This window comes from Falco biarmicus, chromosome 4 (genome assembly GCF_023638135.1).
Source record: "Falco biarmicus isolate bFalBia1 chromosome 4, bFalBia1.pri, whole genome shotgun sequence".
NCBI classification, from domain to species: domain Eukaryota; kingdom Metazoa; phylum Chordata; class Aves; order Falconiformes; family Falconidae; genus Falco; species Falco biarmicus.
Window position 1 is genome coordinate 37,658,093 of NC_079291.1, and position 17,424 is coordinate 37,675,516.

The following is a 17,424-nucleotide window of genomic DNA, read 5'->3' on the forward strand; positions in this document are numbered from 1 at the left end:
GTCAACATACATTAAAAAAAAATATCTTAATATCTTCCAGAGCATGAGAGTTTCTTTGCAATGAAAAATATTTTTCCACATTTCTGTTTCTCGAATCAACATGTCTTGCTTCTACTAACACCACTGAAGCTCTTACTAATTACAGAATTTGTACACATTACAGTGATCCTGTGACCTCAAAACATACAGGATAAATGAAGAACCTCCACCTCTGTTTCTAGCAGTCAAAAACCCAAACACCTTCTTTGTTCAACACAAGACTAAATGATGTTATCAAAAAGCAGCAAGCTGCTATACATTGTACACATCAAACTGTCCTCTCAAAGCGTTTGAAAGAAAACTATTCAGTGATGTGTCACATGCTGATTTACTGCTAACAAGTACAGTAGATTAAGGTCTGAGGCTGCATCTTTGCACCCAGGGAATGCTGGTTTTGCCACTGCTATAGCTGGGCATGGTGAAAGTCTGCCTTCTGCAAAACAAGTATCATATCATATCAAAGCACCACATTAAGACTACAAAAACCAAACAACAACCCAGTCTCCTACAAAGCACCAATGGCTCTTCTAGTGGTGCATTAACAGCAGGTACCAGCTCCCAGCCGGTGGGGTAGCAGGAGGGGATTCCTTTAGGGAGATACCGAGTGAAACACACAGATTACTACACACGAGATTTTTAAACTGTACCACTAATCTCAGCACATATTTGTTTTACACAAATAAAAAAATTCAGAGTTGAAGCACCTACATAGAGTCTCGCGTAAGGATTCTGTACTTACCACATGTCAAGGCAGGTGGAATATTCTGTTGATCCCAGAAGGACATCTGGAGGCCTGTACCATAGGGTTACCACTTCATTGGAATATGTATGGCTGGGAACGGATTTAGCTCTTGCAAGACCTGTAGGGTAAATGCAAAAAAAATAGTTTGCTGTATAGTTATGATCCTAAAAGGATATATGAGCACACTTCACATAATATGATGGCATGTTGCAAGCATTTTTTCACTTCTAGTATTGGAATAAGTTACTAAACGAAAGAAAATGGTAGCATCTCTCATTTAGGACCTGGCTAAACAGAGCTGTGAATATAATGAAGGGATAATAAAATATGCTTTTCATGATGACAACCACAGGCCCAGGAGAGATGCAAAGATACATTGTGGCATACCTAAATGAAAGACAAATAAGCAAAGATTTTCATTTCCATTAACTGCTCAACCTCAGGCATCAATAGTCTTTTATTTCAATGTTATTTAGAAAAAGGAAATGAAAAAGAAACTTCCAGACAAATAATGCAACAGATGAGATTTGTTTTTTTTAGGGGAGCCCAAGGAAACCTTCCACAGTTTACACTGCAAACCCCAGCCTGCTTATTTAAGTTTCTATTTGAAAGCAGTAGACATACTTACACATTGCCATTCAAATAAATATTAATATTACAGTAATACATCAGAAAACGGTATGTGCAAAATTCTTCTCTCTCAACAAATGTATATTGGCAATGCACCAATCTCAGAAGCAGAAATCATTTCAATGAAATCTGTGGCCACCTAAAGATATACTATTTACAATAACTGTCATTTAAGCTTGTCAGTCATGAAAAATAATTCACATTACTACACAACATAATCTATCTCACGTAAAATTGGAAAGACTTTAGGAGATACCCTCATATGCTAAAACCAGCAGTAGAGAGCATACTCCTCTAATGCTTCCCCTATGGAAGCCTCTCTCCTCCAAGAAATGGAAAAAGATTTTCAGGGCTATGATGACTGTTCCCATCACAGGCCTGCAAACACATTTTCCAAATAAACTGCTCCTAGTTACAGCCTTGATCACCATCCATGCCCTTGCTGGGAACACTGGATATGCATAAGTAACGGAAATCAGGAGAAGGCGCTACTGGGGTTATTTTGTGTCTTCCTAAACAAAGAACTAACAATTTCTCATTCACAAAACTAATGAAATTACTAAAACAGAAGGTCACGTCTTCTACCTTATAGAAACCAAAAAGCAAAGTCATACACTCAGAAAGAAATATGGAACATGAAAATTCACATAAGAGTGCAGATGAGAATCCTTTGCACCTTTATTTTTAATACACTGGAGAAGCTATTTAGGAACAGTTAATCTCAGTGAATATATCTCCATAATAATGATGGCAAATCTTGCCAGTAGTTTGCATTATCAGCTGATTATAGCAATTAGACCAGTGTAGGGGAATAATTTGACTTGTATGCCAGAATTTCTTCTAAAAAAAATTGTATTTCAAATATGAATAAACTTTTTTATTATTATTTTTAATTATTTTTTAGGTTTTTAGTTTTCAGACTTCCATCTCTTTCACATTTATGCACCTGGCCACCAGCTTGACAAATAACTTGGCTCACACAGATAACTCAGGGCTGGCCAGGTATAGCTGCGAAGAGGCCAACAGAGAAGTCACATCACATGCTCTGCAGTGCTTCTGTCTCCAGAATAATGTTATTTGCTTCTAAGAGATCAGAAACCACCAAATGCTCTAACTGGTGAAGAGCTGTTTTTCCTAGCCCACAGAAACATTAGCAAGTCTGAATTTCTGTGCCTGTATCCCACATGACTAAACTGAACAGTACTTCCTGAATTCATGGATATGGACCTACTATTATTAAGCTAAATAAAAATTATGAAAGGATTTGAGAAGTCTGGATGGTGAATGCCCCATCCTTCTTTGCCTGTCTGAGCCCCCCCTTTAGTCTTGCCTGAGGAAGACTGAATTTGCTTGCAAACAATTTCCTCTCTAATTTTCTACCTAGCTTTGATAGGAGAAAAGGCATAGGCAGGCAGGGAAAAGGCATTTGTAAGTAGTCAGGAACATTGTGTGATTTGGGGAAAACTGTCAAAAAACTTTAGAGCTTGTGGGATAAGAAATGAACTCAGGTTGCCACGACACACAGTCTTTTGATCCACACACTCAAGAAATCTCCCATTGTAAGAATGAATGAGTACCCAACTTGTCATAGCCAAAATCATACTGCAAATAATACAACATCCACGCTTGCCTGCCAGTTTCTGCCACTTTACTGGCCAGGATGGAGCTCTGCAAGAGCTATAGTCAGCCCAAGCACATCTTTCCCCCTTTCATGTGACCATTCAGCATGGAACCAGTCCTCCCATTCTGCTAGGTCTGCCACCCATTCTGTTTCCTTAGCCCACTGCTTCCAGATCTCCTCCACCTCTAATCCATTCCAGGTTAACTAAAATCCACCTGATTTTTAAAAGATGGCCCTTTTGTGCTAATCCCAGCTTGTTGGACAACTAAATGTTTTGCTTTAATCTGCTCTTCGCTCCCAAAACACCACAAAACCCTTACTGAGGTTAGCTGCTACATCTGGTTTCTACGTTATAAGATCATTACTGGAATGAAGGAAGTTATAAACAAAACTTTAATTTGTAAAAGCGAGTTGAGGCCACACATTGGCATCAGACAGCATCACCAGGGTTAAGAGGCTTATGAGCATAGTCCATATGTTTTAAGTTGTGACCAACTGGTTTCCTAGTTGAGCACATACACTACTTTGGAAACTAAATGGCCCAGTGGAAAGCAACAGTGAACAACCAAGGGAAATACTCACAAAGGCTAAAATTTGGCAGAAGAAAACTTGGCACAGTCCCACTGTACAGTCAATTGCTGCCCCTGTGCAGAACTGAAAGGACCTGAATTAGGCTAACACATCAGAGGAGCTGCTTTCTCTCAGGGAGGGAACAAAGTTTGCTTTTTCTGAATAACACTATGCATAAAGGAGGCATTTGCAATTATGAACGTTTTCCCTTGAAGACACAAAATTAATGCAGAAGTCTCTCATCACACTTCAGGCATGAAAGAAATATCCTCATCTTTCAGATATATTTACATTTTTAAAATAATTTAATCAAAATATATATGTGAAACACTAATAAGATACTGCATTTCTTGTTTTGATGCTCCAGTTGAAAATCATGGCAGTTAGCAGAGTTTTTTTTCAGATAACCTTCTGCAAGAAAATTTGCTACATATTTTAAACCCTTTTGCACATCCAAATATGCTTATTCATGCAAAATTTATTTAACTAGATCCTTCAGCTGAAAGAAAACTGAAGGGTAGGATTAATTAGCACAGCATGTTGGATCACTTTCTTTAAGGGTTCCCTGTCTGTTTCCATGGTTACACTACAGGAAGAGCAACAATCTAATTTTTAAAAGACAGAGCTTATGGGGGATCATCAAAACTTCAAATCTTAATGGCCAGTGTGCATAAAAGCCAAAAGGTAAATGGAGAGATCACCAGGTGACTACCCAATATTTACATACTGCTGCCTGAGCACTTTTTCGCCTGTGAAGGTGGAGGGAGGACCTCCTGACAAGCAGTGAACTCCCCTCCAGTTCCTGTGTCTTCAAAAAGATAAAAAAGGTCAATACGTGTCCTGCTGTTGCAACCTTATTTTGAGAGAAAGAAAGCAAGCATAAGGTACAGTTATTAAAACTCAGGTTGCATCAGACCCACTGGGGAACTTGTGTGTAATTATGGGAAGAACAGATACTGTTTAGTGTTCTCTAGGCACTTACTTCTATGGCCATTATTTATCCAAACAGAAAGAAGAAACTGTTCTGATGTGTTACATACTGCAAGGCTTGCACAAACCTTGCATCTACCTGACACAAACCACAACTTTCTTTTAACTCATTCATTAAACAACAGCTCAGGATACCCTGCAATGTCCTAGACTCCACATACAGAGTAAACGATCTATGCCTATGTATGTATATATCTTTAACACAAAAAACCTCCTGCTCTGAATTTAAAAAAAATAAAAAAGTATGAAGATATTTCCTTCCTTGGTAAATACAGTTTTCTTTGCTTTGTCTGGCTTTATCTTTTATCTCAGACTCAGAGGTTGTGTCTGATTTTACCTAGCAACAGTTATTGACAAAACACTATTTATCACTGTAATTTTTAAATTTTGGTTGGCTCTTACAAGAGGCTGTAACTATATCCAGACTCAAGACCCATTCAGTACATGCACCTTTGGCTACATGAGTATAAATATTAATATTTGATACCTCCTTAGCTGCAGGATAGCTTTTTAGTCAAGTTCATATGACAATCATGAAGCCTTTGTTCACAGCGAATACGATTCTGCAAATGAGGAAGCCAGTCACGTCTGCAAAAACAAGGGCTTGCCAACCATATGCATGGTTTCCCTTTCCATTATACCTTAAATATGTTGAGCTGTTTACTATTTTGATGTAGATGTATCAACAAGGACTCTAGCAAGGCATACTGAAAAAAAGGAAGGGTGTTTTTGTTGCTGTTTTTCCTTGACTCAGATTCTTTTCATGCTTGCTTTTTTAGCCTCCTGTTTCATTTAACAATTACCTAGAGTTTGAGATAAATGGCTTATAAAACCATAACAATGATTCAGTAACAATATTAAAATATTGTAAATGTATTCTACTGTAGATCATGAACCGTCAACTTCACTTAACCTATTTACTCAGCTACTTGTTTTTGAACAGAAGCATGTTTATTCATACCTGAATGACAACAGAAGTAAAATGGGTGGAAACACTAACACCGCATCAATGAAGCGGTCAGCTCTCTAACCCAGAAATCAGTTCTTGACAAGCAGAAGCTTCCCATGTCCCTCTGCTGTTTACCTGAACGCATCTGTCTCCAAGATGCAGCTTCATCAGAGCATCCAAGTTAATTTCCTTTCAAATAAGATAAATTACCTACAATATCCTATGTCTGAACCCTAATACAGCCACTGGATTATGGTAGTGCCATTCATTTACAAGTTACCCACTATCAGGGAGAGCTAATTAGGTTCCCAAATTAGTATTCCCAAAATGCACTTGAGTAATGACTGGTCTTCCATACTGGAGTTCAGCAGTCAGTCTTCAAGAGATAGAGACCAGTAAGTAAGGAAAAAGGCATGTGTGCCTCTAAGTCTGTCTGTTTTTTCCAGCTGTATCAGTTGTTCTAATAAAAGATTCTTTTTCCCTGCAAATCTTATCTCATGTATGTCTTCAGACAATCACACACAGTAACACAGATGATAATTATTCTGGTCGATGAATGGGACACAAATGTCAATCTGACAGACACAAGTTACAGAAAGGGGAGACAGAGAAGTACTTTTTCTGCTACCAGAAAGAATGACTCTAGCCCTCATGAAAAACGTTTTTCTTTTTTCAGCAACTTCAGCATCATCTCTTTCATAAATACCTCTTTCCTCTGCCTCCTGAGTCACCCAAAGGATCACAGGCAGTGGAAAAGTGGGATACAAGAAAGAGCATAGATAGCTGTTGGTTGTATATTAAAAGATCCCTTTGATTAATTTGATTGAAAGCCATCCTAGCTATAAAGCTGTTTATTTCCCTAGTTTAAAATCCTTATTAAAAAATTCTGACATATTTTGGAAAAGCCCACTGATGCTGAACATGTACCATGACTGCCAAATTCTTTCACTGTCTATTAGCAGGAAGAAACACTAAAAATTCAGCTCCAATCAAAAAGTGGTATGGAAGTGCAAAAGAAATTTATGTTCCATTTTCAACACCAGGAATATGTATCTATTCCCATGGCATTCTGGGACAGCATGAATATATTCAAACTGCCTCTGTTAGTCTGGAAGCAGAAAAATAACAGTGTGGGCAGGGAAAAAAATAAAAAAGAAACAATCTGCACTGACACTGTAAACATTCACACAGATGTGAAAGCTAACAGAACTCAAGGACAGCAAGCAATTTCACATCAAAGATAACTTCTGCATTACTGAAGAGACCTGGATTCATTATGGGTACAGTATACATGCCCACAATACCTTAACAGTTGACTGATTTAAATGTTACTTTCCAGATTCTGGATTTTTACTTAATGATCCTCAATTTGTTGTCTCACAAAAAATCTGTATGAAGATGATGCCCTCTAGTCCTAACAACATCCCAGCACGAACACACCACTTTGCTAATAAGGCCGTAAGTGAAAATGTCAGAATTACTCACTCCACAGTGAAGTTATTAGGTTTGAAGCAAACAGTTAACAATGGCTGAACAGATGGTTTTAAATTGGGAAGATCACAGAGCACAGGGAGGAAATTCTAGAAAGGACAAACAGGCAGAAAATAATTCTTCACTGAAAATGAGAGGTCTCAAAATATTTTAATATTCCCTAAGAAAAAGAGAAAAACTGGGAAGCAGCTATGAATCAATGAGCCTGATACCAAAGATTTGAGTTTAGAAGATAATAATAATAATAATAATAATAATAATAATAATTATGACTTTTAAACCATATGAGCAATGAACTTGCTGAAGGTAAGAAATGTAACAGATCACTTTCCTACAGTTTTGAGGCATAAATGTTTCACTGCCATTAGGATTTTCCCCTAACACACCAAACGAATTCAGAAAAGAAAAATAAAGTGAACCAGAGGAAAAGTGTTGTAGTGACAAATTGAGAGCTATGGATGTCCTGTTTCGTGAAGTCTAATAGTCCATCAAGCACTGACCACAGAAGTTAACAACTTACTGCAGACTACTGTGTATGAAGTTAACAATTTATTGTGATTCCTATCTGTACAACTAAAAGCAGAACTGCAAAAGCCATTTTTGGATGACTATCTGGGGTTCAAGTGAAAATGAACCAACCCTTATCAACTGGTACCTTGATAATGTGCAGTAAGTACCTGACATATTGCATGAGACAGGCTAAATATGACATACCAGTAAAGAAATACATACACTTGCTCTGTGCTGTTCAAGACTTATCTTTTTCAGAAAATTATCGTGTAGACAAACTGCCGCCTCCTTTGTCTGGGTGCTGAGAGGACTAAACACATACCATATTCAAGCCTGTCGTGTACAGGGCAGCAGTACCATTTAAATACTTCTAGTTTAATGTATTCAATCAGACAGCTGAAGAACTGTTAAATAAGCACAATTTGGTGCCACTGTAGTGATTCAGTCATCCAAACAGAAACACAAAAGCTAAGTTTCAATGAGAGTTTTATATTCAAACATCTAATCCCAGTTCTTTACACTCAGATGATTTTGTTTCTTAACTGACCATGCAACACTGGCAGTGACAAGGTGATGTCACAGCAAACACACACTGCTCTCTCCATCTGTTAATGAGGTCCACAACTCTGTGCAGTTAATCTGTAGAGCACTGGAACACTGATGACAGTTGCATGACCACTGGGATGTTACTCTATGGAGTGATTTATTCCAGTAGGATACTATAATTTTGCTGATCCATCATCTCCCATCTAGAGACAAAATACCTGGCAAACTAACTAAAAGAATACCTCAAGCCATTGTCAGCTACTAAAAGCCAAAACAAGTACCTGCAAATTAATTTACAAACAGATCACATCCCAGGAACTGGTCTAGGATAGCTAATTTAACAAGAGTAGGGCTACATGGAGAAGCAAGTATTTGAACAATGTTAACATCAACAAACAAACAGTACTTTTGAAAAGCAGACCTAACAACTATTTTATTTATAAATCAAACAATACTGCCATTTGAAATTACCTTGCAGGTTTGGAATTTGTGAATTTGAAAAACTGTCACCACATGGCTATTGAAACTATCAGTTCTTACTGTATAAGGTCTGACATATATTAAAGGCACAATACTGCAACTAGAAGCCACTGACACCTGGCCCCTGTACTGCACAGCCATTGCAATTAAGTCTGATGTGCCTGCTTTTCCAGCTAAGGTGTCACCCAAGCACACATTTCTACACTGCAGGACGCAGCTGCATTTGTTCCATTATCCAGCCTCATCTTTTGAAGCATAGCTGCCCTGCCCAGCACAAACCGTTCTCTAGTGATCACAGAGTTTAATGCTGGCTGGTTCCAGTACTCAAGCCAGACTATTTATAGATAAGACAAATACTCAGCTGATTTTTTCCATTGCTACAATATCTTATACCCTGCAGCTTATGTAATATCTTATACCCTGCAGCTTATGTATTTCCTTAGCAGGTAAGACACTGTCCTGGCTGTTCTGCTGAAGAACTGCAGTAGGTTTTGCATAAAGTATCTCCTTAGTACATACATTCGCATACTAGATAACATCCACAGCATCTAAACCCACATCTGACTGCACTGGCTTAAGTCAGAGAAAAATGATCTGAAAACATCAGTACAGTACAGGCATTGGTGCAAAAGGACCAAAACTAAAAAAAAAAAAAAAAAAAAAAAAAAGATTAATTTCTCAATTATTTCAAGGCTTTTTGAAATACATCAAACAAAATAACTATAGGAGACAAAGATTTCACTAAATTTTAAAATTATTTTCACTTTGCTTTCAAGTGAGAAACCATTAAGAACATCTGTGTAAGTACTATTGCTTCTGTAAAGCAATATTATAAAGCAACATCTTACAACAGGAATCTCTGGATTCTTAGATTCACTTGTTCAATTGAATCACTCCTCAAAACTCATTTAATGTATATGTCATCTTAAATTAGCTGAATCACAAATCTTAGAAGAAAACTTTTATGTGAGAGACATTCCAATATGCTTAGGTCTAAATGATTATTTGACTTTACATCAGTAATCAGGCATCTGTATTCCTGCAGAACCACCTAATCAGTTCTTAATACAGTTTTGTCACAGGAAAAGAAGAAAAGAAAACAGACAATTTCATTTTTTAAAAAGTTACATTAGAAGAGCATTAAAGCTGTGCCTTACAGTATGATTCTGGAAATATGTTGTTAAAAAGCAAATGCTCCTTGTGTGGCATCTTTCTCTAAAGTGATACTGAAACACTGAAATACCACTGCCAGGATGGTGACATTGAATTGGATCAAGAGGTCAAGCAAAGTTTTGTTATTTGTAACATACATAAGGGTAGCTATGTGGAGTTAGCATTTATTTGTACAGCTCTTTGGAAATGTAAATCACTGCAGAAGTGTTAAGTATTGCTAAGACAAGCACTGCCTGACCTCTTCTGGCTATCATGAATGCCAATTGCTGCAGGGAAAATTCTCATCTTAATGCAGGTAGACCTGCAAGCTGATTTTCATTTACATCAGTACAAACTGTGCAACTATAAATATATTAATAACGCCAGTACTGTGTCCTTCAGAAGGTATAAAACCCCTCTGCGTAAATTATTAAAAATTACCTAGATAAATAGTGATTGTATTGCAGTAAGGCAAGGTTTTTAACTGTCTGGGGCAAAACAAATGATGTTATAAATTACAGAGCCATTACTTCTTTAAAATGCAATCTCAATTATGGAAGTATTTCATATTGTGTTAAATGGTACATTTCTCTTAATGGACTACCAATCTCTGTTCACATTAATTCTTTTCTTTCATATCAATATTTTTGTTCTGAGTGACGATGAATTCTCTCTTCTGCAATCTATACCTTTTCCAGTTATCCTTTAATTTCCACATAGCTGATTTCCTGTGTAAAATAAATCTGCGTAACTATAACACAACAATTAAAATTATTTTTAAATCTGGCATAATTTTCTCACTATGTAAAACAGTATGTTCTCTTAAATAAGGAAACATTAAACAAACCCATAATCAGACCAAGAAAGCAAAGAAGGAGAGTACCATGGGACCAACCAGGATGGCTATACTCAAAAGCTTTACCATGACTGTAGTAGTTGTTTGCCCCTGTAACTGCTATATCAGAAACAAGCAAAGAAGCTTTAGGACAATGAAGTTTTAAAGCAAGTTCAATATTTTAAATAAAGGGGCTTGTAGCTGCACTAGTCAAAAGGCTACAGACTAAGGCTATAACAGAAGATGTATAGAAAGAGAAAATATTCTCCTATAAAACTGATAGAACATCATCACATGACTGAATAAGGCTTTTTTCAATTAAAAAAAAACACTTGTCATTGCTGCCCAGATTTTAAATACATCTACAGATCCATTTGGATGGATGGATCTCTCTTGTACAGACAGCTGATCACAGTTCTCCCATGGTTTTTGCGCAATTACCTCGTAACAGCCCAGTTAACACTTAGGTGGGGAATACGAGACAATGAAAAAAACCATGATTCTGGTAATAATACAAGAACACAGTCAGCACTGAGCTGCAGTACAGATGACATCGAAATCCCATGTTCTTTTTAAGTACAAAACACTAACACATTTTTCATCACAGTTGTTTTAATGGTATCATAACCAACTTCCTTTATTGCCCTTAATGGATAATTAAGATGTTTTCCTCCTATTTAAAGGTTCAACATAACTAACTTGTAGCAATAGGAAACTGGCTTGAACCCTAAGTAATCTCAGAAGTGTTTATCAGGGGACCCATTTAGTGAGTTACACCAATCTCTGGCTCCTTAATGGTTTTTTAAAAAAAATTACAAAAATTTTCCTTTTCAGCCAATAATCCTACACAGTACTTCTCAGTGGGAGCAGCTTAAGTTACAGCATCTACTTTAGTAATAGCTGAAAAGACTGGTATATTTAAAGAATTTTAATTTCAACAGTTAAAAAGCAATCAGTGAAGACTGACATGGACAAAAATTCAGCATGTGGCTCTACTTTGTATTTACTATTAGTAGAGAGAAGTTAAAGCCTTAGTTGAAAACAGAAGCTCACAGTTTTTGCAAATTGCTGTCTCTAGACAGTAAACCTGTGTCAAATCTATTCCTTCTTCATAGACTACGAAACCCAATTTCTGTCCATGAAGTGGTCGTCCTGCATTGATTCTCACAACTGCATTTTTTTGTTTAGACTTATCCGATACCTCAATAAAAGCATTAGATCTATGAAGTTAATTAGATGGGGGTCCACAATGAGAATGACAAACCAAAGAGATGTGAAGCAAGAAGCATCTACAACAGCACTAGACCACACATTCTTCTACATCTCCACCTCAAAAAACAATGCACAGAGGAATTCTTCACCCCAAATGCCTCAATCAGACCTATCCCTTTGCATTCTGTCGCTTGAAATTTCCTGCCAACTATGCATCTCCTCTCCAGTCTTCACCACAGATCTGGGCAAGATGAGGGAAGGTCATGAGCACAGCAAGTGAAGCCCTTGCACCTGGGAGGGGAAGGAGAATGTTTTAACTGCTCCCGGACAGCAGCCAGTTATACCATTACAAACTAAGAAGGAAGATCTGGGGGTGGAGGGAAAGCCTGTCACTCTGGGAAAGCAAATAACTAACAGAGCAGCCTGCCACGGGTCTCTGGGCCCGCAGTACCTACAGCCTTCGCAGCCTAGAACTTTAAGCCTTCCTCCAAGAGAAAAGACTCGAAGGTTCCCAAGCTACCTTTCCGCTCCACTCCTAAGCTCTAGCCTCCCTTTCCATGGCTCTAGAAAGCAATAGGGATGTCAGGGGCTTTTTTCACTGACTCCGTAGTGTGTGACTGAGGTTACGCCCGGACACACGCACACAGTCTGCTCTGCTGCTCCAGGCCTCTAACCCAGCTGTCACCGTGAACAGCATTATCAGCTTCTGCTCTCAATGGAAAACGCTGTATTTACAGTTAGTTACAGAAATAACTGTTTTACAAAGACCTGCAAGCTAACTCAGCTTTGAGTAGTTTGGGTTTCACTTTCCAGGTTCTCATTTCCTGTTTTTCAACTAACTCCCAACATTGTCACTGAAGTCATCTTCATTTCTTAATATTTAATACAAATAGAGTCCTCAAAGAAACCCATTACTGACTTTCCTGGGGGGTAAAAGATCAAATTCTTTAGATCTCAAAGGCTGTTATCAGAGGGGAACAGGCTGCACACAGGGTAACAGCAACCTCCCACAGGAATATGGGAAAGAAAGGCCTTTTTCTTTCTCTGTTCAATTCAGACAGGGTGTTAGAGGGGTCTGTGGACCTACATTTAGGGTAAGCTGTCTCCCTTTATCAGCAGCAGCCTCTGATAACAGAAATCCAGACAGCTTCCATGATTTCTACAGCCCCAACAAGGCCTGCTGGTGAGGCAGCAGGAGCCCACTGTGGGCCAGCTGCCTCAGAACTGACCCAGGCTGCTCCTACAGCCCATCCCGAGGGGCAGGTGGCTGCAGTGCCACAGCCGCTGCTCCTTGAGCACACTTGAAGCCAGAAAGATCAGAGGCAGCCAGCCTACACAGCTAGAGATGCTCTCAAAGAAAGTTTGCAAACAGTTTCATCAAGCATCACCAGCAATATAAAGTACCATCTCTTCAGGCACTGTAGCAACTCTTTATACCAGCATCTCCAAGATCTGATACTCTGTGGAGCATTTACACAGAAAAAACACGGCGGTTACCAATGCAAGCAATCTTTTATGCTATCTAACCTTTCGTATGAATCTTACATGCACTTTTAAAAGAAACTCTTTTTTTTTTTTTTCCAAGTTGTCAACATAGCTTTAATCATCTTATCAGAAAACTATACAGCAATAGTCCTGTCCCTCGTGACATATCCCCAACATGCTCTCCACAGAAAAGTCTATATGGAAATTCATGGAAACATCCTCTTTAATACTACAGTTTCAAACTGCAGCTCCACTGAGTATAATTCTCTTTCTTACAAAGCTCAAGCCTCTTAGCTCCTACTATCTTTATTAATCTTCCTATATATCTAGAAGGATGGATGTATGGTTCAATCACACTTACTTGATTCTTTCTTTTACTACATTACAGGGCTCTATATTAACAAAACTCTGAAAGCTTTATGCGGGACTTCACATAATGCATCATAATGCAGATCTCCTGCAGCTCCCTACTCACCCGAGGAGGTCCCCAAAAGACAACAAAAAGCTAAGAGGAAAAGCTTCAGCGTCAGTGCCATTTGGGAGAGTAAAGCAAAGTCGTTTCCATGAAGATTCTCATGCTGTTTTTCTCTCCAAAGCCCACTCCCACAAATGAGAACAAGCAACCCTCTGACTACAGGAACAAGCACCAAAGCATTAAAACACTAAACGTTCCTGACACTCTTCCTCAGTCACTTTGCAACACTAGAAACCACTGTGGCCCTAATAGGAATTTGGCCAATTTCTCTCACAACCTCAGAAGCACTACCATTGCCTCACATGCTAGTCAAGTTTAAATGTTTTGTTCTCTATACCCGTGCCCTGAGGATGTTCTCAATGCATCGAAAGGTGATGTCAATATGCCTACCCTCAAAAACTATGTAAATGTTTTATCTGAAAATTTCTAATAACACATATAACTACATGCTTTTCAACTCAGAGAGCACAAAAATATTCTAACTAAAGGATATGCAAGAGTAACCATACTATGATCAGATTAAAGTCCACATTGTCCCCAGAAGAGTCAGAATATTAGGCCATTAGTGTATTTTTTGGGACAAAGAAGAAGAAACAAGGCACAAAAAGAGTAAATCCTTCTTGGAAAGACCCCCATGGAAGGTGGGAACCACATCCTACCTGATTGTTATCAGCCATTTAGGGACTTTGTGCGAGTTTATGAAGTATGAGAATCTGGATGCAAACATAAATGATTAGCCAATCTTGATCTGTATCAGTATACACAATAGCTAAATGCTAATATCCAATCACTAACAAAGAAAGTAAATCAAAACAAGCATGGTACCATGGAACCACACAAGGAGAATTCAGCTAGTCCAACCTGCCAGACTGCTCAAGGCTTTGTCCAGTCAGTGAAGCGAAGGGAGATTTCACCTCTCTGGGCTGCTCCAGTGCTGAAGTGTTCTCATAGTGAACACTTCCATTCTTATACCCAGTTCTGTTTCAACTTATGACCATCATCCCTCATTCTCCCACTGTGCACCTCAGTAAAAAGCACCTTCTTGCTGTGCACCACCATCTTCTTGGTAACCCTCTCTTAGGTACTGGGAGATTGCACAGCTAGTAATTTTATTACCAAAGCCAATCCCATGGATCAAACATGATTCACCTTGATTGAAACTGGTAAACATTTTCTTCACATTCATTCACACAGGAATTACTTCCAAGCAGACTCACTCCATCATTTTTCCAGGGATAGCGGTTGACCAGTTTGCAGCACCTTCCTTCTTGCTCTTCTTGAAAATGGATACAACATTAACCTTTTCCCAGTTACTGGGGACCTCCTCCAGTCTACACAGTCTTTCAAAGATAATGGAGAGCAGCTTGATAATGACATCAGAGAGCTTTTCCAGTACCCTCAGGAGGCCTCCTGCCCGGACCCATGAACTTGCACAGGTCAAGATTTCTCAGAAGATCCTTGACTCAGTTATCTTTGACTCACCCCTTTCCTCCCTGAACTGCATCTCTGAGAACAAAGGCCTATGCAATCTTATTCTTGAAGACCAAGACAAGGAAGTAATGGAGCACCTCAGCCTCATCAGTCTGCTGTGACTCAATTACCCACCCACATAGCACCATGCCTACATTTTGCACAACCACCTATTGCTTTTCTGCCTCCTGCTCTTCTAGCATCTTACTTCTGCCTCCTCAACACCCTGTTGTTGCCAAGCTCCTCCTCCATCTCAACACATTTTCCTCCCAGATGACTTAATCTCCTCACAGAGCTTCTGTTGCTGCTATCTAAACCCTTCCAACACCCCATACCCTTCTGCCTGTGGCCACTCAGAAGTGCCCTCATGCAGAGTCAAAGATGCCTGCCAAGAGCTTGTCTGTTCCTCTGGTGTTTTCTTCTATATTTGCTTCCACAGTCTTTGGTACATATTTCTTAGAGGTTCAAAGCGACCTTATTTTGAAAATAAGGTATCACTGGTTATTAATATGTTCAATATGAATACAAATCACATATTTGTTTAGATGACTATTTTACTTAATTACTAATCACCTGACTGCAACTACCTCTTGAAAAAAAAGATATTCTTAGTGATCTTTTTCATGCTCCTATCTGCGGCTGTACAGCCATTTGACACCCTTTATAGTTAAGAAAAATCGATTTATTCTAGAAATATACCTTGCTTTTAAAACTTCTTAATGACTTTTCCAAAGGCCTAAAGATATTTTTTTTAGTCAATACACATCCAAAGGCAAAACAAAGGCATCTGTATACAGTGCGGAGAAAAGTTAAAGAAACTACTAACTAAAGGCTAAGGAACAGCTATGCAGCTCAGTCTGTGTGGTAACGAGCATCAAGCACAAGGCATTATTCATTTAAGTTTGTAATTGCTTATGGCATTACTCATTAAAGGTTTATAATACTTTATTTCTACACAAGACAGACATGTGCGGGGGAAAACAAACAAAACCGTAGTCAAATTCACACCACAGGATCAAAAATAACTCTTGCACTTCATTTCATAAGGAGAATTCCTAATAAACTTTAATTTCCTCTAGAATTTTAATTAGATTGAAAAAAAGAATGCAGGAATGGAGTTCAAGGACTATTTTTCATAGCAACAATTATTCAGGATGTAGTCTCCCCTATTATATCTTCTCAAGAAAGCCATCTTTTATAGCTCATCCATTTTTAATTTGATAAAGCCTCTATGTTCTGTTCTCCCTTTTTATTTGACTGCTGAGTCTTCTCATAAATGTTCATTTCCTAGCAGATATAGCACAATGAACAGAAAAGCAAACCACCGTTCATCTGAACAAAGACACTCCCACACAGCAGAGTATCTATGTCTGGGAGCCCTGCTGTAGAAAAACACATGCCCACAGTTATTCAAAGATTCCACTTCAGCCGCAGTGCAATGCACCAGCAGGCATGAATAGCCTTTCTTTTACCTTGTTTATTCAAGAACTATGATCGACTACAGGCTGCTTTTAAGTATTTGATATCCTGCACTGAGGAGATTAAATAAGCCTGATGCCAAATGAAAAACTTCAGCCATGCTGTTGATTTTTTGTAAACTTATGAAACCAAAATCTGAAGATCTTGTCCTTAGAGACTAAACGGCCTTTGCTCTAGGATTTTATATTTATTGTGCTAGCAAAGTCAATCCTATCTCTGACAGAAACTGATTTCTTGATAGGTTCTCTCCTGCCTTGAGTGCATTTGAAAGCAAAACACCCATCTCTAATTTCCATACTGCTCCTCATGTAATTAATCAAATGCACAATCAAAACCAACTTCCTTTCCAAGCACATTATTGCAAACTATATGGGAGAAATTAGTGGGAGAAAAACACAAAGAAAGAGCACCATACTTTACATCTTGTTTAAGAAGAGTCTTTTGTACTGGGAAGGTGGAAGATGGGCTACAATAATACACTGTTTAAATAAGTAAATATGCACAGGGGTGCATACAGAGAGCACACGGGTGTGCTCTCATTTCTCATGTCTCCAGTGAAAGAGGTCACGACCCTTCAGACTTTAACCTTGTCCCTTCTAATTTTTCATCTTGGTTCTCAGAAGAGAAATTTAACCCATCTGGTTTTCAATTTTACAAGGTCATGAGCCATGAAAGAAAATCTAGCTTTAAAAAGAAATGGAGATATACAATCTTCTCTCAGTGTATAAAAGTAGATCACGCAGATGTT

The 17,424-nt window shown here is 38.4% G+C and overlaps 1 protein-coding gene across 2 annotated transcripts in view; it reads right to left on the minus strand.

Annotated features, from left to right (window-relative positions):
• Positions 1-17,424, minus strand: part of CDK14 (cyclin dependent kinase 14) — a 316,567-nt gene that overhangs the window by 134,707 nt on the left and 164,436 nt on the right. For both annotated transcript variants that reach the window (XM_056337644.1, XM_056337645.1), the window contains one exon: positions 779-899. In XM_056337644.1, the coding sequence (XP_056193619.1) occupies positions 779-899 (121 nt within the window). The remainder of the gene's footprint in view (positions 1-778; positions 900-17,424) is intronic.